The sequence below is a fragment of the Branchiostoma floridae genome, chromosome 12, assembly GCF_000003815.2.
Source record: "Branchiostoma floridae strain S238N-H82 chromosome 12, Bfl_VNyyK, whole genome shotgun sequence".
Lineage (NCBI taxonomy): Eukaryota > Metazoa > Chordata > Leptocardii > Amphioxiformes > Branchiostomatidae > Branchiostoma > Branchiostoma floridae.
Genome location: NC_049990.1, coordinates 7,034,532 through 7,061,067, shown reverse-complemented (window position 1 = coordinate 7,061,067; position 26,536 = coordinate 7,034,532). Strand labels below are relative to the sequence as shown.

At 38.8% G+C, this 26,536-nt stretch overlaps 1 protein-coding gene across 1 annotated transcript in view; it reads right to left on the bottom strand.

The window, feature by feature from the left end:
* The window catches only part of LOC118427347 (ras-related protein Rab-6A), a gene marked incomplete in the record, with an annotated part of 76,096 nt that overhangs the window by 21,318 nt on the left and 28,242 nt on the right, over positions 1-26,536 (bottom strand). Inside the window, 1 exon segment of the mRNA XM_035837087.1 lies at positions 2,400-2,453. Coding sequence (XP_035692980.1) covers positions 2,400-2,453 — 54 coding nt within the window.

Below are 26,536 nucleotides of genomic sequence, written 5' to 3'. Positions count from 1 at the left end.
ATTTTATAATGTCCCCGGAATTCATTAACATGTCTACATTTTCTTTTTTGTACATAGAACATGGAAACACATTCATTGTGTAGTACTAGAACTTGGGGCAAAAAGTTTTCATGCCAATGCTTTACATGGCAACTTCCAGAATTTTGAAGAGTTGTACAAGTGTACGCATCGGATAAAAGTCCTAGGTATTCATCAAGACTAAAGGAGCAAAAAGTATATTTTTCATCCTTAAAAATTTTGAGAAGCCACATTTGTGGATAGAATTTATTGTCCCTAGAATACATAAACCTATCTTATATGTGGAGCAAGGAAAATGGATAAGAATAAGCTTTCATTAGTTTCTTGTGTGTCTTGTTTAATTCTAAATCACAAATGGTGATATCAATGTTTTAATTACATGACATTGTGTGCATTGATTACTAATTGCTGTCACTATGCGGTGAACGTGACTAGCCCTGGAAAATATGTAACTGCTAAAACGCAAACAGAATAAAAAAAACAATGCCTCTCTGTGAACAAGTAGCCTCTTCCATTGACCTCATGACCTGGAATAGCTTCATGTCTGATAAGTGGCTACTTTTACCACCTTCGAACTCTTACTATTACCTGTCACTCCCATTTCAAGCCCTATGGTGTTTTTTCAACAGCTTGCAATGAGCCCTTTTACTGAGAATATGTCATGGCTGCACATTGGTTTAAGCAGCAGAAAAAAGATTGAGTAATTAAATGCAACAAAGTTTCTAGTAACATAAACTTTAACAATAACACTATCATAAATGGCTACAATTTAACATGTACATGTATAACTCATAGTGAACATCTACTGAACTATACCCTATACACTAATCCTTCTCTTGATGAGAAAGACAGATACAAGTACTAAAACAAAATAAACGAGTGCTGTACTAGCAATTCGAGCATAAAACTCAATCTAATCAACACGTTTCTTATGGCCTGTACTGACAAGGGATCACAACTCTACTATAAACAGTGTCCATTCTCTCGTAAAACATTCATGTTCACTTACAAGTTAACATAAAATGGCTAATATGATTTGAAGGACTGGATCGGAAAAGTAGGCAAGGAGAAACAAAATTGCAACTTGAAGACATTCTTCCCTTGACGTCTTATTTGTCCACAAAGTCAAACTTAAGGATTCAGTGTTATTCTAAACAAATCACGGTTTAAGATTCATAAAGTTGTACTTTCGTAAATTCCCACTTTAACTGTGAAAATGGCCTGACCCCTCTACCCCATACAGTTGCAAGTTTTATGGTTTTATAAGCTACAAATCTTGACGTTGCTACTTTCTTGCTTCTAAAGTGGCCTTAACAAACACGAGGATTCCAAACTTTACTGCAAACGAGGTAATTTCTCCCGAAATCTGGACGTAAATTCCCGGCACAAAATGAAATAGCTATTCTTAGTGTGGGATGATTACGTAGTATGGGCTTGAGACCGCTAGGGTCAGTGGATGGAGAATTAGGCTCACATTTACTCGGTAGGCTTTTATGTTTGATCAGTGCAGGGGGCTGATTTACAATCACTGTACTGTGGGGGAATCACCGGGTAAATCACACACTACAGTGGCGGCCACTGCAACACAGTTACTTGTTCCTACCTATAGCTGGTCAACTTTGGGGAAAGGGACTTTCACTATATTCACAGAATTTAATGAATTTCACAGTATTACTGTAAATGCATGTAATTTTTCGTGGTGGCCGCTTCACCCCAAACTTAAAACCACCGCGAACCTTTTTCCATGGCAGTAAGAGACTACAGTGCATAGTGCTACTGTGAACTTTAAAACCACAGCAAAAAAAGTTTTTTCCTGCTACCGCGAAATTAAATCCCCGCTAACTTAAATGCATTTACAGTACTAACGAGAACTATATTCATCCATATCTTCAACTACAATAGTTTGCGAGGGATGCCAATATCTTAAAGGCCTTTACTTTTCATTTGTTACATGTTAAAAAGATTTTACATGACCAAACAAACAGCTAACAATAAATGTGTACTTCACACTGAATTTTCATTTTCTATGGGTACAAAAAAGCACATTTATGTACATTTTTGTACATTAGCTTTTCATTCATCACATCAAGCTCTACAGCTTGCCTCAGGTTGGACAATTTCAAGTGATCAATCAGTGTCAGTTGAAGAGTAATTGATTTTTTAAAGCCAGAAAATGATGCTGTCCTTTGATGGTAGAACGTTGCTACATGAGAATGTCATGTCTAGGTTACCAGTGATTATACGGTCGCAATCCGTTCAGCAACATTGTTCATGTCTGACACCATTCTGTTAGTATAGGGCTGATACCTGACAAATGAGCATTCTTAATGTCTGACCAAGCAAAATGTGTCAAGCCACCAATCAAAGCGTTCGGTACTCACCGTTCGATCTTCCAAATACATCGTCTTTGAAAGAAAATCTATTCCGATGGTTGCCTGTGGAGAGGAGGAAGAGGGTTGTCAGTAAGGGGTGTCAGAGGAATCAATGGCAATGATAGCAGCTATCGAAAATCATTCTGATGTTTTAATTACTGCTCTTTGGCCCAGGGGTGCTGACGACAGTGTTGACAATATCACTGTAAAGGGGAGGCAGAAAGTTGCTCTGCCGAATGAAGCTGTCAGATTTCAATTTCTGCATGTTTGTATTGCCTGTTCAAGTATCTCCTGTACCATCAAATATTCAATGGATACAAATACAAATAAAAAATGGTACCTAATACAATCATATCTAAACATGCCACAAGATTGTACACAAGCTTACAACACTGTTGCACTGCTAGGTTAGTTTATATGTTATGATTCTGAAATAATGTGAATTTTTGACTTGGTATGTTACAAATAGCTTGATACATGTTTGTTAATGTTTTTATACCCATTTCATCATAGCAGGTCTTTTAAAACTATGTAGCTGTAACCGATACTCAATGAAAAGAAAAGGATTTAGGAAAAGAAAGTGTACATGTGCCTCAATCGATATTATTGTATATAAATGACAAATATGAAGTGTCATAACTCTGAAAGGAGCCTCCCCTCAAGGGTCCTTTAAAAATGCAAGCCTTTCCTTCATCAGGTTTGCTGACCCGTAAAAAAAGGAGCAACGCCTTTGTTCTCAGAAGACTGCCTTTCCACATTTTATCAGTTTTAAAGTTTGCAAGACTTCAGGCCATGTTGTATTTAGTACTCCAGCCATGTTTCACGACTTTCTATATCTTTTTGGAGATCTTTGACAAAGATTGCTTCGACACGTAGGTCTATTTTTACATATCAGGAATCGGTGTGTTGCCGGAGGGGTTGAGGGGTGACCGGCGAAAGTCGCGTCATCGGCGGATGATGACCGTGTGACACTGGAACGTTATGGCCTGTTTTATTACTGGGTTATCATTACGCCCAGAGGAAAAGTGTTGAAATATGGACATACCTAGTCATAGCCGGGGGTTCAGAATTATTCAACATTTGTCGTTTATGGGAACAAATGTGGCCCATCTCCCTCCAGTTTGAAGATAGTACGAAGAAGATAAGGTTGAATAAATCAAGTTGTCTGGTCCTTTATACAACTTCTAATACAGTTCTGCTAGACTTAGATTGTGCAGTTCTTTATAACTGGGTACCAATCGGGGGAAAATAGGAGACAACACAAATGTTTATTGTAGGACATTTGCTATTTCTTTATCTCTACATGTTTTAAATACACATAACCGGTATAACTGCCCTTTGGAGTAAAAGAAAAAGGCAGGCATGGGCATAGCAGCAGCCGGTTATATCGAATACACTGAACAACCTGTCACACCTAACCTTTGCTTAATCCGACTGTAAGCATTGTTTAATGCAAACTGAGTAAGATGAAGTACTTAGTAAAAGCAACAAGTTCGAAATTCTACTGTATGGTATTCTTTCCAGGTAGAACCGAACTGTTGATCATGACTATCAAAACATTCTGAAGTGTTTAAAAAACAGTTGGAAATAAAAACACATGAAGCAGAAAGAGAATATGTGTGGAGGACCGATGTCAAAATGTAACCAACACGTAATATATTCCTACACTACATATCTGTTAAACATCACACTTAAAGGCCATTGAAGGTTAACGGCAGTTATTGATATTTAAAGTTAAACTCATGGTGCATGTAATACAGTAGATACAGCATGCAGAATCCCCTAGATACGTGGATCTGAGTATGAAATTAATCTGCCAAAACAGATCCCCTCGCCTATCACTGAGACGGAAGCACGTCTCTTGGCGACCCGAAGCTGCATATACAGCTTCTGTAGGTAATCTTGATTAAGCATTTCCAACATCAGTGTCACAGCGCCGTGAACATCAATTGGCCCAGGGACAATCATTTCACCATTTTCACACAGCTTATCAGGGGGGATTAGTGGGTAGGATTCCACGCATCACCTAATCACACCGAGGGGGAAGACACGTTTAGGGATGATGCCAGTTTAAAGGCTTCAGTTACAGACTGAGATGATCAGATTCCTTCGGGATGACCTTGTGTAAATTGGGATTTTCCCTCCCTCACAGGAGATAACAGCAGACTCAGCATACAAGTCATTAGGAGGAGGTCATAGGGCTTTGTTGTTAAAGATGCCATCAGAAATAGACAGATGTTTACACCAAGAAAAAATTGCCATATATGGCCTCACACAACAGTAATAAAGATACAAAATTCAATACACACATTAGAAGAAGGTCACAGAAAAATTTCCATAGATAAACTTACAGAATAATAATAAAGATACAAATACACACATTAGAAGGAGGTCATAGGACTTTGCTGTTTAAGATGCCTTCAGAAGTAGATACTTGTTTACACCAAGGAAAAATTGCCATAGATGACCTTACAGAACAGTAATAAAGATACAAATTAAATACACACATCCAATAAATCAAGCTCTTGTGGCATCGAATGGCTAGAAGATTCTAGATCGAGAGGTTACAGGTTTCTTTCCTGACACTTCTGGTTAGATGTTGTGTCATTGGGAACTGTACTTTATAAGACTTTCTCACTCTACCAAGGTGTAAAATGGGTCCTTGAAATCAGTAGGGGAGGCAAAACTATGTGGCAAGAGAGGGATGGGCTCCGCCTTTGCATAACATGCCCTAGATACAGCAGATAAACAGCCCACTGACACTGCAAAAGAGCTATGGAACTCCCTTTACTTTTACTTAAATCAAGCACAGATAAAAATAACTATCAAGCCAGAACTGATGTGAAAAGATGGCAACTTCCTTAGAGATGTATGGCGAGACCATATCCCCTTTCAGGCATAGATTGGAGCCAAGCAAGATGATGACACCGTAAGCTTTCACATGCGACCCTGCCTCTAAAGAGATGGCACTGGCTTACCTCCAACTTCTTTACATGTTAAAGGCTTGCTTTGAAGTGCAATTTATGAGCCATAACTACCCGGTTGGCAAAGAAGATATGTCTGCTTAGGAAGATAGCCTGGTAAAAGTGGCTGTTATGCGCTCCAAATGACCTGCTTCATTGTTGTTAACAGTTACAGCACATTCAGCACCACCGACAGGGACAGACACATTGCCTATATACAGTACATAATACAGCACTGTCAGGCTGGTAGGATTGTGTTTTATCAGGCAGGGGATCTCTTGCGCTGGGTGTGAAATGCGCCTGAACGACTCATTGATCCCTTAGCACCCTTCCCCCCTTGTTGAAGATGAGATATTTGGGGCCAAGAAGGCAGCGTAGGGCAATGCTTAAAGACATTTTCGTATTCAAGAAATGAGGTCCTTATGGCTGGGATATGTGCATGGATTTTTCTGATGAAAATGACCTTTAAAGTCTGTGAAGGTCAAAAACTCTTGTGTACGCCAAGACCGAATAAGACAATCATGCATATCTAAATAGGCAGTTATCAGTAGAAATACATGTATATGCTTATCAGTGAGATCGGTAAGCGCTGTAAATTTTTACAACACTTACCTTCACCGTGAATTCATTACTCATATGCTCTGTATTCTCTGTTTCTGTAGTTGTTTAAACTGTAAACTCAAAGATATTGCAAAAATACTGATTTTCACTGTGCCAAAAGTTTGGTGCTGCAAACTTCCCCGAATGTACAGTAATATTGCTATATTCTAAACTTGTCTGTACAAATGGTAATTTAAAACATTACATGTCAAGTACTGTTGAGCATTTTGCTGGCAAGGTTGCTTACAAATCATCAGGTTTTCTAATTTTCATACAAAATCGAAAACAAATCCATACCATGGCAACATTGCCACAAACATTTCTCCTTTTGCAGTTCATGCACATGTTATCGAATGTAATCATTGCACGAATTATTTTGACCTCTACCACAAGGTCAGGGGGTACAAAGTAAGTTACGGTCCTCTCGCGGAATCGTATTTCAAGTTCATAACATGTCGACAAATGAAGCAATGTGCAATACCGGTAGTCATTACCGTGCTAGGTGCAGAATTTATTTCATCATTAATTTTCATCGTCAACTCAGCCAAGCTACGTCTTTTTGACCTTGTGCTTGGCGATAGAATATCATTTCATAACTGTTATTTGAATAAAGTATCCCATAACAATTTAGCCTTATCCAGATCGAGAGTGACTACAAGTTGGCTATGGCAACAGTTCAATGGTCTCCTATACAAGCCACATACTAAATTTGAAAACTGCAGTTTTGCTTTAAAAGCAAAACAAGAGAACCAAAAATTGTTTATACATATTTCATTTAATAAAGTTTCATTTACAAGTTATTCAAAGTGTTTGTGCCACAAAATTGACAAATGCCAGCAAAATACAATATTTCCTGATAACATCAAACTAAACTATTAAAATCAATGAACAAAGATGTTTGCAAACAAGATAAACCCTTTGGTAATCGAACTCCTAGAGCTTTACTACTGTCGCAAGGTAATCAAATCAAATACCTTCAATGATGGCAGAAAACACAGTCCGCATTTAAAACCTGACCCTACAGCTTAAAAAAAACATTCTTTTCAGAAGCTAAGAGTGGATAATCATCATGTTTCCATACAATTGTGTTCCAATAATGTTTCCTTTCTTTGATTCTCAAAAGAACATTTTGTTTTGCAAGCCTCTCTTCCCTTCTACCTGCACCCTGACCTTGAAGTCCCCAAGCATTTTTTCCCCTGATTTACATGACAACATTACGGCCCTGACAGCCATCAAAACTTGATGAGAACCCTAGCTGGAACAGAACGAGCCTCAGGGGAAGCCTTAATGTTTAGTCGGGGATACGGTGTCACTCGGCCTGGAGTCAGGGGAGGTGACTTTCATCCACTGACCTTGCCACTGTGCTGGCTGACCTACCAGTCTTCCCAAATTATTTCCCCTGCCACTCATCAAAACCAGAGGAACATTGACACCTCTGGCTTGACTGTGCCTCTTTTCCTTCAACTTTGGACATGAATTTTGATAGGAAATCCATAAGGACTGTTGTGTTGTTCTGTTAGTACTTACTAAGACTTCTAAGTATTTACAAAATTAATGTAGAAATAGTACAAATTACAGTCAAATTACTGCCTAGCATTCGTGGTAGGAAGATCACTTAGAGATCGCCAAAAAGTGTTCAAATTGGCCAGGTGGTCGGACCTTGTGTACCTGTAAAGATTGTCACTGTACAGGTTTGACTAACAACACATAAGGCCATTTACTGCCACGCCTTCCTAAAGGTTTAAGTGGCAAGCTCTAGATAAAGAACGTGTACTAAGCATGGGTACAAAAACATTCACTTTTCCGTAGAACAAGTTACTGGGGGAAAAACAGATTTATTCCTTAAGCATATTCTGAGTCTCCATTTTCTACCCACACTGGTCATACATGTTGCATCAGCAGCAAAATGGTCACATTGTATCATCAAAGTTAACACAATTTGTTCCTAATAATGTCATCCCACGGACATGATTTTCCATAATTTGACTTGAAAGAATAATTAGTCTGTCAAAACGATGTGCCCACACCGACAAGACAAATCTGCATGAGTCACAACACTCTGCTGAGTCATACATGTTATAACTCCATCAAGCTGTTCTAGGAATGCACAAGAAATTCATTACCACAACCGTTACCTTTCCCCTACTTTCTGATCTCCTGATCAAGCTACTGGTATCTGCATTCCGTAGAATTTGACATTTTTGCTGCATTCTTTTTTTTAGTTTGAAGATTTTGCAGTGACCTTGCGACTTCCTGAAAATATGTGTGTATAGTCTTGTCTTCCATTGCATTACTGCAGACGTTTTAAAGCCCAGGAAAATCAATTGATCTTTCTTATCTGATTGTGTTTCTAAAAGATCAGGGTCTGTAGTCAGGGATTCTTTTTCTTTTCTTTTTTAGATTTAGCAGTCAGCATAATAGGGTGTCAACATTAACTTTTATAAGGGGATCAGACATACAGTTTGGTAGGTCTGCTTATAGTTATACATGTAATACTGTTTCTATTGCATCAGAAGTGGGGTGAAAATGTTGGGAAAAGATTCTACTACCCATTCAAATATCAGATTGAGAATTTTACGTCCCTTAAACAGGGTCGACCCAAAAAAAGGGCTTAGGGTTGCCAGGTTTTTGCTACGAAAGGTCGAGTAAACGGAAACACAAGATTTTTCAATCATGAACTCAATGCCACTGCAAACTTTTCCTTATCATTGTACTACTAACTTAAATGAATTTACAGCATTTACATTTGGTTATCGTAGCATCCGTTTTCATGAAGAGATGATATCGCTTTTCCTTGAGTGACGGGCCTACTCATCGGCGGATGTAGGAACTGCTGGTTCATCCCAGGCCTCATTAAAGAAGCATAACACAATTAAAGGCCCGGGACGGGGTTTCCTGATTACTGTAATCCCCCGTCGCTGGGGACAACAGGATTTAGGTCATCCAGACAGGTCAGGCGGAGAAATGGAAAACAAACAAGTCTGGTCCCGTACGGTCACAAACACTGCACACACGCTACGTACAGTCTTCTGAAAGGGAAGGGTGTTGCACATACATTTTAGGTCAGGGGGAAGGACCAAATGCAGTTGTGGCTACTACTTGAAGGGATCAGGAAAAGGCCAAATGTGATACGCATGGTCATGCAGCTTTCTAGGCAATAACGGCCTGTCAGATACGGTTATATCAGTGGGAGAGAAGTGTCAGAAACTGTGGAGAATGCCGATAGGGAAAGATATTGTAACTGGCATGTCTTAAGAGACCTAGTGAAATGTGACTGTGCATGTATCATATACTGAAAATTCATTCACTTTTACAGGGACTTCATTTTGTAGTAGAAGGATAAAACAGTTTTCGTGGTGCTAGTTGAAACATATTTTGTAGTTTAGTTATGATGATGATTATTTTGTAGTTCAATAGCAACACGTTGGAAATATATGTTTGTAATGTCATGAATTACGATGGAGAGGTCACTGTAAAAATAAAACCGCTGCAAATATGTGAGGATTTTACAGTCACTATAGTTAACAGCACTGTCTGGTATTTAAGGATGAAAGTTGCCAAGCACAAAAAAAACATGATATATAATCCTGGACACAGATCCAGACATTTTTGTATTAAAGTACATTTTTGTAGCCATCTATATATCAGGGCCTTAAAACCATCCCTTAGCAGAGACAGTGGGGGCCATAGACTTCCTGCAACTTATGATCCACTGCTCACTGAGTCACATGTACTATCTACAGAAGCAGTGGGTTGTTAAATCCTTAACAACCACTGGAGCTGTTCAGTCGAAAATTTGGATTAGTCCAATTTTCATGTTGGAAATTACATTTCTATTTTTCCATAACAATATACATAATTATGCACAAAGCAATATAAAGCAATAGCAAAGGGCACACCCTCTTGCCCAAAACACTCTCAAACGCTGCCTTTGCAGGTTTCTTTCAGCGCTATCTGGTATTGAATCTTAACAAGTTTTTTCTTTATTCTTGCACTGAGTAATGGACATGAGGCATAAGTTAAAAGCACCCCCTCATAAATAAAGATAGCCACATTATATATCATATCCTTCCTTGGCAGAGCTGTGCTTTGAAGGTGATGTAATAAATTATTAAGACATACGAGGAGGAATGGACGCTCAGCGTGACTTTCTCCCACATCACTATAAATAATCCCTTTGTAGGACTCACTATATTGCACATGTTGCATGAATCAATGTATACTGACAAATTTTGTCCAAAATGTCTCAAACATAATTCTTCCCAGAAAATGGCTCTTTGGAAGGCACTCATGTTCCAGTATGGATACAGGTATGCTGACAAATTTTGTCAAAAAAAGATAAAGGTGGTATCAATTTGAAGTGAATCATAAGCCTTCCAAACATTATCTCTTCCAGAAAAAATGAGATATCAAATTCTGACATTAGATATTTTAAGTCAGAGTGAATCAGAATCCTTCTAAATATTATTCTTAGGCAAAATGTTCCTTTGCAACACTCTAAACAGTACACATGTTTCAGGATGGATCAAAGTGTGTGCTGAAAAGTTCTGTCAGAGGTAAGTGGAGAGGGACACTCAAAGGAAAGTCAGAGTGAATCGAATTAGTTGTGAAAATGCTTATGCTGCATTGATAATGCTACAGCCAAAGACTAAATTTCTACAATATGGCTAGTAGACCACAGAATGACGCATTTGTCCTCAAAAGTATGTTGCCACATTATCCTGCGGGGGGGATTGTGGCAAAAACTTATAGAAACTTCCTCAAGTTTGAGGCCCTTCATACATGTTCACCTTACGTGGGTGTCAAGCCCTCAAGTGCACCCGCTATCCATTCCTCACTACCTGCACTATCACCTCGGCTTTGAAGTTTTACGACCCGGTCCTTCATTATGCCAATTGGAAGTGGCCTGATAGGCGGCTCGCGAGAGAGCCCGAGGAAAGATCAAGCACTTTACGATGACTCGACAGGAGGACAGTTATCGCATCTGATACCTTTGATGTACAGGATGGGTGACAGATTTATTCGGAGATTACACACGACCTTGAGTAAATGGTGGTAGAATCTTGGAGTCATCTTAGGATCAATTTCTTGAATACGTGGACGGAGAGGGAGATCTTTTACCATACTACCTTGATTGACAGGATATGGAAAGATAGCAGCATCTTGGAGTGATCTTAGGATCAATTTCTTAAATACGTGGAGGGAGAGGGAGATCTTTTACCATACTACCTTGATTGACAGGATATGGAAAGATAGCAGCATCTTGGAGTGATCTTAGGATCAATTTCTTAAATACGTGGAAGGAGAGGGAGATCTTTTACCACGCTACCTTGATGGACAGGATATGGAAAGATAGCAGAGTGACATCATTCATAGTGCAAGAGATCTTTTACAACAGGATAGGGAGAGATAGCAGACGTCAGAGTGCAAATGATCTGATAAGGCATGCTGGTAAAAACATGTACATAAATGTAAGAGATCAGATCTATCCAAAGTTTTCTACCACAATGGGGAACCACAGGGCAAGGGAACAAGATGAAAATAGATACTTTACCAACTTTTAAGTGTTTTTTTCTGTATCTATTTGGTAAAACTAAATTGCTTTTCAGAACAAATTCTATCAACAGTGAAGGACTTTCTAGCAAACATGTGGTTATTTCTACAGTTTTGTGGATACTGATATCTGACAAACATCAAACAGACTTTTGAAATACAAGGTGGATAGCTGTTCAGCACCAAGGAGAAAGCAATAGACAGGTATTTTGCTCTGGGAAGGCAATAACTATGACAGCAATATAGGACAGGATTAGGGATGTGTACTGTTTCCCAGTACAGGTATATTACTGTATAAATGATTGAGTTCAAAAATACTTTGCAAATTTTGACACTTGAGTCTAGAAATAATCATAAACAAACAAGACAAAAAGCTGTTATAAGGAAAGTGCTGCTGCAAAATATCTCTTCTTTCTTTCATCAGTACTTCACCAGAAGTGACTCCAGGACAACACTAGAAGCCATGAGTCACGGCCATCTGATGCAATCAGAGACCAAAAACAAGCCCTACAGAAGACTTCATATCGTATCCAGAACACGCAAACTTCTCATCCTTGCAGGGCATCAGAATGCAGGAGAACACTCCTCTACCGTGCCATCAATTTCACGGGCGTATCCAAACTGCGACCTGACAATGTGCTATCCCACAGATAATAACGAAGCACCCGAGAAACACCCACCACCGATGCGCCCATCTCTTCGGCAAGCATACCGTAAAACATCCCGTATTTTCAGCCCCCTAGATACCCAATCCCGGCATATCCATATGGTACATATGTCAGCAATGAACCCAAGTCTCCAGGGTCATAAATTAGCCATTGTTCAGTTCTTTCTATCTCCAAGCACAGCTCTCCACTATGTACACAGCTGTAATCATAAAGATTTGACTTCTCTAACTAATGACCAGGGGACTGTTATAAAAATAAAAGCCAGCTTTCCGTGCTGCTATATGAGCCACTTTGACGGACCATTTGGCCCCCTGCCCCGCGTTTCGGAAATCATGTTGAGCAATTATCCGGTATTTATTTGATTATGCCGAACCTGACCTTCCGCATTATGCCCAAACAAAGGGAAAACACGATTAGGAGTAAGAAGCTTAGGCAGATGTCAGTCTGCATGCTAATATCTGGGGTAGTGGAACTTTCCTATCCAAGGCAGGCTGCATGCATACAACTTAACCTTTAACTTAAAGTGGAAAGTGCAGTTAGGCATAATATACTGTAGTTATTAATTTATAAGTCCGAATCCTGCAAGTGCAGTTGTTGCAAACCTACCTTTTATACATCCATCTCAGGGAAGATTGTTGACCTCCGACTGGGTACTGTTTCGTGTTGTGTTTGTGTGTTTATACAAAAACTCAAGATAATTTTCATAGATTTGTATAAATTTTTGGTATGTGGGTAGTTGAGGTCCTAAACTATAGAAACATTGCAATTTTTGGCTCGATAACATTGTTTTCTGATACTGTAGCCTCAAAGGAAGATACTCCCATCCTTAAAGTGGTGTACTATACTTAATGGACAACTGATATGCAATTCTCAATGAATAACCCCCTCAGTGCTCCAAATCATTTTTTCAGCCAGGTTGCACAGGAGGCCACCTGAGTCAAAAGCCAGGTTGTGCAATCAACATTTCGGGTTGCCCCACTTTCAAGTTATTACTTTTTCCAAATCAGCTACTTAACTATTATCTTTTCTTCCTATTACATGTAACTACTTAATGTTTAAGATCTAATATCAAGAAATAAGCATATAGATGGGGGAAAGGTGGTGTCCTAACTGCAAAATTTCAGGTTGCGCACTGTGCTACCTGGGTTCAAAATCTAGTTGCGCCAAGCAGAATGTGGTTGTGTTCGCAAGTGTGCTAGTGGGTTTTCCGAGCACTGCCCCTTATAGGAGGTACATGTAGATAGCAGTTCAATGAGGGAAGAAAGGAAGGGATGGGAGGATCATATGTGGCTACAGCGATGGCATTACGAAAATGCACAAAATTCTAAATATGTCATGGGTATGAGATCGTTGATTTCCTGTTTTTACATTTCAAGCTGAGCCATAGAATTGATCAAGTAAGAAGTGATCAATGAAAAATGCGCAATCATATCGATCAGAAAAACCTTGACATTTTTAGGATATCGGAGTTACTGATTTCACCTTCTCCGAACTTGTGGCAGGGGAGTAAATTTGGCAGGGGAGTTTGGGCACTAAAAGAATTGAAATTACCCAATTCTCTATTGACAATGATAAATACAGACTAAGTAGCAGGGGATATAACAAACTGGGAATTAACTAAGCTTGTTCCAGCATGTAGCACCCAGAAAAGCACTATTATTGTTCAAAGAAGGGAGATTTTGTACACTTTGCTTTTATTTCTCAACAAGAAACCACATTACATGTAACTAAGCAACACTTGTACATGAAAAGGCTATACATACATATGTATATAGCATTAGATCTCCTGAAGTTTTGGCTTTCATAGCCTAACAGTGAAATGAAACATGTTCAGTCACAGATAAGGCATTTCTGGCCTCATTCCAGTTTTTGTAAAAAGCCTGTGCAAGAGGGACTTCTTATGACTTTCACAACTTGCTTCCAGCCGAGTTTACAAAGTAATGTTACTGCTTTGCAAAGGGCAAGGAGTCATTCAACTTTATTTGAACATATTTATAGATAAATCTTTTTTTTTTTACAAACTGGTACCATTCAAAAATTTAACTGATCAGCACCAAGGACAGAGGCAATGTTTGGCTGTTGTTATACAAGGACCTATGTACAGTCATTTCATGACATAAAGGGCAAATTCCATTGCTGTACATAGATCAAATCACAGCAAGGGAACCTTATAAGTACAATCATGCATAATGTGCATGCATGGAAACTGCACTTTCTCCTACCACTAACAGACTTGTTGCAGGCTAGTAATGTAGTATTATGACAAGTAAAGTCAACTAAAAACAGGAATAGCAGTTTTTTCACTGTCCATTTATTGAAAGCAATTGAATATACTTAAAAATGTACAATAGTACTTCTAACCATGAATGAAATGTATGGCCACCTCCGAACACAAATAGACAAAGCGCAGTCCTACTTCTATGTAATGAATTGGTCAGGACGCTACCTACTGACCTTTGACCTACTGTTGTCTAGACACTGGCTAGCCAGACTGGAGCCAGTCTGCCCTAGCCAATACTCAGACACTGTGCACTCCCCGTGTACCGAAGATGTTGTAATTTCCAGATACAAATAGAGATACAAGCACAGACAAGCTGTATAACAAGGTCTTTAACAGCTGCTGCTGCCAGAATGGGCAACTGTCTGTCTGTCTGTCTGGGTCCAGCTACTGTGAAAGAGGAAATGTTAGCTAGGGTTTTAAATCTTGATTTTTACGGTGACCCCTTCACTGTGACCTAGAAACCACTGGAAACTTTTTGTTCTGTATTTTGTCTCCCTTCTGGTTTCAATCACTAACTCAAAACCACCATGAACACTCTTTTTCTTCCCTACCGCAAAACTATCTCCCTACAAATATGTCCCCTTCTACAGTATGCTGTAACTCGCACAGCCATGTTTAATTCTTACTAACATTCATACTAGTCATTCTTTGTGCATGCAGCTGCAGGTATTTTTAATGTCTACCTGCACCAAACTTGTGCCCTTGCAAGATAACAGTCAATATAAACTGTAGCCATCAGTAATCACCATCACACATCTTTCCCCTTCCAAGAAGGCAACCATCTTTAATGGCTCTCAGAAGACTACGGAAGAATAAAAGTTCACACTCTGCCGTTTGATCGTCTCAGCATTGCAGAACACACTCTGTATCCTCCATTAGCTTCTAGCGGTTTGATTGCTAGTGGGAGGTTGCCTCTACCGCTACGTAAGTACAGTAAATCTATGGAATACGATCTATTGGATAGGACAGATCCCTAAAAATGCTTGCTTGCAGCACTGAAGGGTGCATCTCCTGCATACAAAACCCATGAATGGCTATAAAATTGATATTGGGCAAATCCTCCCATGCAGACGCTAACTACCGGGTACGTTAGTGGAAGTGCTGATACTGCAGTTTGCAGTTAGCTTTTCGCAGCCAAAGCTTTTATTTTCCCATCTTCGGAACAGGCCTTGCATGTACAAAACTACCTGTAACTGCAGAGGTCACCATTTGCATTGCAGAACCGTCCCAAAGAATGTACATGTTGGTAGAGATTGCACTCTGGCATAGTCAATGACTCTGTCCGTAGAGATCGTTATGGATGCAGAAAACCTGATCTGGATATCCACTGACAGAATCGGCCATTCTGCCGGTAGAGATCCAGAATTGGAATCCTTACATTGAAAGATATTTGGAAATTAAAACTGAAAAAAGGGAGAACTTGAAGAAGGTACCTTAAGTCATTTCTTTTAGGAACATGGCTTGATGAGAAATCATGTAACTATGGACTATGAGAAGATGGACTGATATTATGTTGACTACTTTGAAAGTCATTATGGAATGTTGAATTGTATTTTTTGGGTACTATTAAGAAGGCAAGACCTCTGACCTCCTCCACCCTTGAAATCTTGAAAAACGGCTTAGGCTGAAGGTGTCCCAAAAAATGCTTAATCTTCATGCTGCTGCCTCCCCATAACCAATACAAATTTGATGTCTAATAGCAGCTACCTTTAGTTAGTAATCTGAAGATAAGAAGACAGTCTGAACTTTTATACTTTGATTCATGTCACTTTAGATCGATGGATTGACCTGAAACTTAGGATTCAGAAATGGACGTCCACTCAAACACACTATTGGCATCCTGATCAGAGTCCCTGCCCTTTCTTCAATATTGCAATATCTCTAAGAAGTAAGATGACACACATTTTTGGTAACAAAAGCACAGGCACAAAATATACATGTACATGTACATTGTACACTGTGTACAAGTAAGGGTGAGTTATATTTTGACCCAAAGACATCAAATAAGGCTTAGCAATTTATGTCCATGAATAATTTTAACAGATTGGCATTAAATAAATAGATAACATATAGTTTTTTATGGTTAACCTCCAACAGTTCAGAAGACCTTCTGCTATCTTTTTCAAGCACTAAGGACTGTTCCCACTGCTAGGGTTTTATGATATCGTCATTCACCTCCAAAATATAGCTTATCACCCTGACATGGCCTAGTGTGGATACAATCAACATGTGGGCCAATTACTGATTATCATATGTTTGCACTTAAAAGTTTCCTCCGTAACTTATAAATCACATCTTTGATTTCTAGTTACTGCAATTACTTGGAAGGCATTGTTGCACCACCCGCAGGTAATTCCCTTAGCATGGTGTGCTTTTAAGAAATTGGCACAGAGAGACTAGAAGTAATCGTGTCTACAAAGAGTAATGCTGTTCACATCAGTCTTAGACCTACCGTTACCGGAACAATTCCTACACCACCTACAAGGATGCTATGTATTATCTACTAACATTGATTTGTTGGCCTTTAGTCAGCATAAATCAACAAGGCAACAAGGGAATTTGTGTTCATTTTTCTTCATTATTAGGATCAAGACCAGTTGTATCCAGCTTTAATTTAAATTTTTGTCCATCCACTCAGAGAAGTTGTTGGGGGGCAGGGGAATCTTTTGCAGGTCTTGGAAGGAAATAACCATGGTTGGAGAATTACAATGGAAAGGGGAAAATTTGATTCTGTCAGAATTACGGAAAGGAATGTTGAACTTCACTGTCATTTTATGCTTATGAAAACAAATACATGTCACAAAGCTCAGATTTATTGGATGAAGGGGGTGAAAGTTTTCTCCGTGCCAACAAGCATATTCCCATCTCAGGATAGAGGCACGTCTTTGTTAAAATTATGAAATTCACAACTTTTTTGTCCTGAATGAAAAGAAATTTAGTTGATACAGATCTACACATGCACAACCAAAAGAAATGGAAGTATATAACAAACATGCATGTGCCTTAAATATTCCACATTTTCTAGTATTGGTAGCTGATGGCAAATACTTCATTTCCTAAATTCTTCATGTCTTTGTGCCTGATAACTTAGTCCAGTCAGGCACATTCGGAGCCCAGGCCAATATCCAGAGCTACGACAAGGTGACCTTTCTCGGAAAATTCCTCTGATATTGACGGCACAATACTGGCAGATCATCTATACCCATTTGCCTATCTGCCTATTATGGAGTTGAAACAATTTTCCTATTACCGAAAAATGCCAAATCATGCCAAGTTATCTCCTGAATCTTTCAGATGCGTCTGGAAAGGCCAGAGACTTTCTCATCACTAGTCGTACTTATGTTAGGTGCGGGTCACGCCGACGGGACTATTACCATATATGTACATGTGCCGGGCTATTAGAACGGTGACTCAGTGACAGAAAGGAAGATGAAGAGTATGCCACGAGCGGTGATCGGCGAATCAACATTCAGATCTTGTCCGTCCAATGCAATCAATACGCCAATTGTTGTTTCAAACCAGCCCGGCCCATAAATCTACCGCCGCAATATATGAAAATGCGTTTGTCCATGTCCGATGACCGTAAATCGTACGTGATTTGTCCGCCTTTAAATGTCAGGGAATCGGCGTGGAAGCAGATGTGTTTGCTTGTTAGCCTGCATGGTCGGACTGCGCCACAAGCGGGGGGTAATAGCTCTTCTGGTCGGTGCATTCGAGCAATTTATATATAAGAACTGAAGGTACTGATTCCTTCAAAGAAAATCAAAAAGGTGCATATTTTGTTCAAACTGGTTGAGAATTAGGTCAATACAATTCCATTACAACAGAGCTTTTGTGTCTTCACACAAATCACCGAGAAAATCTACTCATAATTACATTGCACAAATGAGTCATAACCGAATTTTTCAATCCAATTTTTTTTTCCTTTGTGCCTTTTAAATCGGTGACATACATGTACATGTACCTGGTGACAACATTGCTTGTTACATGCAAACAAGGCTTCTTCTTTAAACTTTAAGGACATATCAGTCTTACTCGAACTCTTAAGACATAAAGATTACTACCACTCAAGTGGGGTAACAACATAAAGGTCCACACAAATATCAACATCATGTCTGCCTAATGGTTAGGTTTTTAATAATACATATTCATCACATTACTGTATTGACTGGTAAAATTTTCCTGAAAGGGGGTAGAAGATAACACAAAATTCTGTTTGAAAAGTTGGGCACATTTTGAAGTCTGAAAAAAAAAAAACTTAACTGACAAACTCCAAGCCTCTACAGTATTTCTTAGATGTCTATGAGTCCTGTTAATGAACAAGCGATTGCACAAGGACCTATCAAGCCTTATCAGCGAGTCTGCTATCGTAAGTGCGTAGACGTAGTGTTGAATTCTGGTTTACGACTGTTTGACATTTGATTTGAAGATCTGCAGCCATGTTGGATACGACGTTTGACGAGATTTATGTTCCACGCCGAATGAAGGGTGCTCGCTTGTTTGGGAACTGACGTTTCATGGCTCGCCATATCCATGCCGCACGTCGCTTTAGGATGCAACAATGGGAGTGATGCACGGCGTAGGAAATTGAGGCAGAGAACTGTTACATCTACGGCTTACACGCTAATCCTACAGGGGGTCACAGAAAGGACACCAACCAACAGACGCTGTGGAGTTTTAAATACTGGCATTTCTTTTGGATACAAAATACAGTATCCACAATGATTTCCTGTTTACCATTTATGCTGTGACCTCTTCAATGTGAACTTGAAATCACTGCAGACGTTGGCTGTTTGCAGCTTTAAATTTTATTTCCGTCCCACACTCTGTTTGGGAGCTCATCTTGCTCATTTGCTATGTTAAATCCATCATTTTAAGCCTAGGAAAATACATTTTCATCCATTTTGTGTCATGAAGTTAAGATATTGGGGATGGAGACCTGAAACAGAGATTGTGAAGTTTCAAATACTGGCATTTATGTTGTATACAAAATACTGCAAATGGGGAACTATTCACAGTGATTCTCAGTTCACCACGCTGTGACCTCTTAAAACCACTGCAGAAATGTTTGCAGGTAAGATATACAAATGTAGGCACAGAAAGACATAAATACCAGCATAACTCAATATTATCTGCACTAACCTGCATATATGTAGGTGGTAGTTCTGGCCCACATGCTGGTATCTCTGCTTGTTAATATGTAGGCATACACACATGTAAGCCATTATGTATCAGCAACATAGCCTGAATTTACGACGGCTATTAAGTTTTCCTACATGTGAAATCCTTAAAGTCCTGCTTGCAAATCAAGGATCATTTTTTGAATGCTGACTCAGTAACAGTATGTACTTTCAGACTAAAGATTGTGTAAGAAGTCTAAGAATACTAATAGTCTTGTAACAGCAAATCTATAGTGGACATAAAACGTGTATAGAAGTTTCACACTACTACTAGTACTATACCCAAGCTTTACAATGCTATCAAGTTGAACACAAATAAGAAAATCTAACTCCTCTTTGGAAAGATGACTCCCCTTCTAATCTCTGATCAGACATAAAGCCTGCTTCAGAGAATCCTTATTGATATCTTTTACACTTACAGCTTACATTCATAAACTATGTTAAGGATGCATAGATGCATAGTGCACTTAAGAAGACCTAAAAAAATGTTACTAGAGCTACAATATATAGAGGATAGGCATAGGTGAAGGAAGAGAATCATGAACATCTGCATAACAAGATGACGACAATATGTCTTAAGATTCTGGTGTTCGGTATTTTTTTCTTTTTGAATTCCCCTCCAATTTGGGGAAAAAAACATGAACAACCAATACTAGAAAGACATACATTGTACATGTAAAAGCCTCAAAAACACATTCAAGTAAACACTGAGCCAGTCTGCTTCCTCCTTTAAGAGATTATTCCTTTCAACGTCGAGTTCTACCATTTAAGATTGATCGTCATTGTACAATTTGACTATAAAAAAATTGGTCATAAGGCGGGTCAGGAGTCAAAAGGCCAAAACATATGGGATTATTTCCATTTTTCACAGTTGTGCAAGAAAGTAATCGCCGGCCATATCTAAACCAGAATGGGTCGGTTACTTCATTTGCATTGATTGACAAGATGTTCCTCCCATAAAATGGTACTAGATAGTTGATTGATAAGAGATAGATGGAGCATTCGCACCTTCCTATAGGGAAGGATTAGTAACAGTTGACCTACATTGCAGAATCACCCAGGATTTGGCTGCAAAAACCCTAGGCCTTGCCTGCCCAAGTGCCCAGACCAGGGACCCCTCCATATTACTTCAACTTAGATCCTCCCGTGTCTAGTGACACATTGGGCAGCAAGCAGTCTCCATTCAGGGCAGTTTTGGGCAAGGGTTTCTGCTTCCTTCAGGGTAAACCCCAATTGGCCATGGTCCTCCTGTAGCATGTGCCTCCAAGTTAATTTTTGTCTTCTCCGTTTTCCTTTTCCTTGTATTTCTTTCCCAATATTACTAAGGTCCCTTAGAAATCCCCTTTTTATCCAAGTGAATACATCTCAATCTAAAAGGTTGAAATGTTTTTAAGATTCCTCTGGATAAAAACCACTACAAGAAATTCATTGTGAAATGTCCCTGCTGCATTTGCTGGCAAATCTTTCTAAAATGGATGGTGTACTGGAACTCTTCAATCAGGCTCACCAACTCAAGTACGATCCTAGCAGTGGGGATTGAACCCAACACCTTTGATCCTGTGTACAATCAACCATGCTATATCACTACTGTTCGTGCACGTCCAATTTACTTACAGGGAATAACATTACACACATCGTTCAGGTTGATTTACATGTTGATGGACAGAACCAAATCAATCAATATCTTCAGTAGAAGTGTTCCATCTCATCGCAGTAAAAACAATTTATCATAATGTTTGTTTTTATCTGGTTATGTTTAGTTGAGAAATATAGACTATGAAAGTCAAGATATGTGCAAGAGGTTGTACCAATACCGATTTTTATACCTGAATTGTAAAAGACTACCCCTTATTAGTAATGGAATAAAGGCGCTGTATTATTGTTATAATGTCAGTTAGTAATACATGTACAAAAATTTGGTGATTATATCATAGGGGATCCAAATTTCTTGGTGAGTCACGGTAAACAATACAGGTACGACTAGGTGGTCTAGTGGCATCCACCTTCCATGGCACAGTGTTTTTTCTAGAATTTTAAGTTAGAATGGTGCATTCTTGGTATCCTGAGGTGCAAAATTACTGTCAGAGAGGACACAATAGAAGACTGACCGCAAATGACTTAGTAGCATCCCTGTTCAATCAGAATTTCATGCTTGCCAGAGGATCTTCTCCCTAGTGTAAGGGCATCTAGTGCGTCCTATTTCTTGTTATCTTTTAGAAAAGTATGTCCAAATGATGCCCGGAGGCTTGCTTGCCTAATAGCCTGTTGTGGGTAACAGGTCAAAGCTGAAGGAACCTGATGAGACATAAGGAAAAATATATCTGGATATGTAATGAGCATGGTCTTGCCAAGAAGCGTTTACAACTTAGGGGTCTTCACCGATGTCAATATAATGCATCATGTTGTGCATGTGCATTTTAATTCTTGAACCAGCTTGTTGTGTACTACCCTAGTATGTTTCCTGTTTCGTGCATAATGTGGCAAACCTTTCAAGGCGCTTGAGTTGTTCACACCTCTAACAAAAACAAACACAAATTGCTTGAGACAAGTGGAGCATGAACTTCTCCACATCTTGTTGTGCATGTGCAGTTTAATCCCTGAACCAGCTTGTTGCGTACTACCCTCGTATGTTTCATGTTTCATGCATAATGTGGCAAACCTTCCAGGGCCCTTGAGTTGTTCACACCTTTAACAAATACAAACACAAATTGCTTGAGACTTTCTCCGGCTCATCAGGCAGTCACGGGTGGGACATGAACTTCCCCAGAAGATGTATGGGTTCATTACCACAGCGAAAGTGCAACACACAACTCACAAAGCACAGCACTTATCTGGTCTACAATGCAGGGGTTAAAGTTACTGTAATTGCTAATTCTTCACTGCTTGATCTGGTACATTACTCCTCTCCTGACATCCACCGGATTGATGTTCCTTTATCTCTTCTCCATAGCTAGATATAGAACTTAATTGACACAGCAAGGGTACAGGGATTTTACAACTATTGACACACAAAATTAAGTACAGTAATTTTGATACAGTATTGAGTATACTACAATTCACTATTCTTCCAAATACAACATACATTACACAACACGTAATATTACAATTTTTTGTACATAACAAAGTGTGCTCATTTGCTAAGGAATTGAAAATGAGAAAATTTCCCAGCCTTATATTGAGTAAGGCTTTGCACCATCACCCATACATAGTCATATTTTCCTTCTCCCAAAAGACTCCATACGACAATATACGTGTAAGACAAATGTTCTTTCCTAGGGGGAAGGCAGCAAATGAATTTTAAGCTGTGGTGCAATAAGCTAACAAATGAGGCAGGGGGTCGCTTTCTCCTTAATTGCCAATTCCTCATCATTCCTGTTACTTCATTCTGCCCGGATGGTAAAAGACCCGGCCCAAGAGAACCCACCACGCTTTTCATTACCTAAAGAGATGGGGAATCAGTCTCTAGGTGTTGGAAACGCCAAATTTGGTCTTATTTCTCATTAGCTCCTGCACCTGTGCCAAGCCGAAATGGTGGCCCCTTTTTCTGAGTGGAAGTTCGGGATAATCTGCAGGCAGATTTACCAGTGGCATAAGATATCAAAGCTGGCTAAGGAGTATAGCTGGCCAAAGTCAGCCAATAGTGGTAGCAAAACACACTCCTAGGACAACTTCACTCCTCTGGCAGCTTTTGATACTATCTTATGCTACCGTAGGATATGCTTAGAGATTGGTTAGGGAAGGGACTTGAGCATAATCATTGGAAGGTATTTATCTGACCAATCACGGACAAGAATCTGGGATCATACAGTAGGATGACCAGCTGCAAGATCTTCAATATCTGTTCTTGAGTACTTCCATGAAGATATCAAAATATTATGTATCCCTCACCTATACATGGGATAATACAATAAATGCAAAGAAGAGATAGAAATCTTTTATAGCAATTATGATAAAATCTTTTAAAAGAATAGACTATAATTAATTTGAATGATTTATAATTTGCCCTGATTTCAGTGCCAATACAATGTTTTTGTTTTTGTCCAGAGCTAAATTTCAATCTCTGCTCAATGGCATATCTTAGTAAAAAATAAAATAAATTAACCTAAGTGTACATGTAGCTGTAGCTAGATACAGTACCAGTACATTCTTTGGTATTTTGAACCTGTACTCTACAATGTTATGTTTGCAGTATCATATATGCCTGTGTACCTTACAGCACATGGCCTACTGACAGCTTGAACAGCTTGCCCTGTGGGCAAATGATGAAAAATGCCAGAATGTTGTTAACAATGTGTGAAACCATATATCAAAGGAACACATACAGAGAATTCCCTTTCCTGTTCCTACATGCAGCTATGTGTGAATTAACAACAAAAATTATGGCCCTGGGAGGGGGGGATTCTGTAGTTTAAGAGCTACAGATGAATGTTTCAGAATCTACTATTTTTCACTCTCTACTCTAGAGACAACTCAAGTAAACATACTTAATATAAATCTGCAACACATAAGACTTGTTTGCAAAGGTCTCAATGCACATCAATGTTGGGAGGGGGGGCTTCTACATTGTTTATCTCCCAAAGATTATACTACACGTATAATAAAGTACTGATACTACTTAAGACAAAGTTTTATGTGTCTTCTATTCTACCGTCTACTCTAGAGACACAGCTAAAAATCTAGGTGCACATCGACGTTGGAAGTGGGTCTTCTGCAGTTTACAGTCCCTGAAGATGAATATCTCCACTATTCTTTTCTCTCTACAGTACTCAAGAGACGCAACTCAAGGAAAAATTTACGACAAAATGCCTGAGCACAATTCCCTCAAAATTACGACCACATTACCCAAGCCTTGGATACACTCATCTTGGGTATTATACTACACTTTTCAACCCTCCGAGCTCCAATATGGAATTTCTCTAATTTATAGCTGGGGATTTGTCCTTCCGAGAAGACTTTCCATAATCAATAAATGCTAGCTTTATCCGGACAGCCTCCTGGCAGTTCATAAAACTGCAGTTTTCTGCAAAATATTACAACCATTGAAGCACAATTTGTAAAGATGTTTAAGTAGAGGAACACTGATTGTAATCTCTCCTCTTTTCCTACTCAAGTAGCAGTGTACGTGAGTGCTACAAACTTTTTAACCAATCCCAAATAACAGGTTTATGAATAATTTATTATCTAAAGGTTTATGATTGTGTATCTCACAAATGTCAAATAACTGCGCTCCCAACTAATCACACAACAATGAACTCCAAATGTCTAAAAAAAGTGGATGACATTATCGACATATCATAATGATCTACAATTATACAAGTAAATCTTACAATTCTTGCAGAACAACCATAATTCATGTTACCATAAATAGCTTAATACTAGACTATAAAGACGAGCGCTTCGCACAGAATAGGGTAAATTTTCTCATTGCTGTTCCCATCGAACCGTAGCAGACACGCCCTTGACATGAGAGTGAAGAGGAATCCCCCGAACGGCGCAATAAACCTTTCCAAATTTACGGCTGTCGTTGATGAACCCCCAGGGGGATGCAGACGGCCACGGTAGACTTCCCCGCTGTAGTGCCGCATTAAATGTCAGGGAGCGGCGCTACGATACTATCTGGTGACTTTTCACCGGGTAATGGAGTAATTAAACTGTTCATCATCCAATCACAGCTTTATTGCTTCCGTACTGCAATCGACAAATTTATAACTCTCACCCCTCGGGAAGCAATATCCTTCTTTATCACCTTAGGAGAAATACTTACCTTATTAAGAATGCTGGAGTAAATTTTCATCTTGGCAATGTGCGGTTATAACTTTATGCTCCAACAATTTATTTTTTGGCACTCAAAATATTCCTATGACCTGACATTACATTTTAATGTCTTTATTAAGAATACTGAAGTAAATTTTCATATTGAAAATGTACCGTTATAACTTTCTGCTACAATGATTTATTTTTCGGCACTCATTCTTCAAGAAAAAATATTGTTATGACCTGACATTACATTTTAATGTCCTTATTATTAAGAATGCTTGAGTAAATTTCCATCTTGACAATGTACTGTTGTAACTTTCTGCTACGATGATTTATGTTTGGCACTCATTCTTCAAGAAAATATATTGTTATGACCTGACATTACATTTTAATATCCTTATTAAGAATGCTGGAGAAATTTTCATCTTGCAATGTACCGTTATGATTTTCTGCTACAATGATTTATTTTTTGGCACTCATTCTTCAGGAAAAAATATTCCTATATGACCTGACATTACATCTTAATGTCCTTATTAAGAATGCTGAAATAAATTTTCATCTTGGCAATGTACTATAACTTTTAATCACAATGGTTAACATTGAAATTCTTGGCCCCAATTGCTCAAGAAAATACATTTTTACAAGTTGACAGCATACATTCTATGTCCTTATAACGAATTCTCACACTATCGTCAGATTTTCAAGTTATCAATCTTCTATTTATTTTCTACTTATTTAATATTTGCATCAGGAGCATGTGCTATATGAAATAAATGCTGATACAGAAATTTACAAATCTCCTACCAAATTCTTGACTTTGAATTATAAACTTGAGTACAAAACTAAGCTGACGTGATTTTGACAGAAATTTTTGACGGCAATAATTATGCATTGGAAAGAACAATTTAAGTGCACTGATGATAGCATTGTCAAAAGATAGAAGGCAAAACATGTCAAACTTGTCGAAGAAATAATGGCACTTGTGTGTTCCTACCAACAGAAAACAGCAGCTTTAAATGACAATCCAATAATTATCATTCTAACCCTATAACAAAGTAACAAAATGAAAATGCTGTTCCTATATGACTTTAAGTCTGACAAATACCATCTGCCCTCCCCTACATGACTGTTGATAACTGCCTGA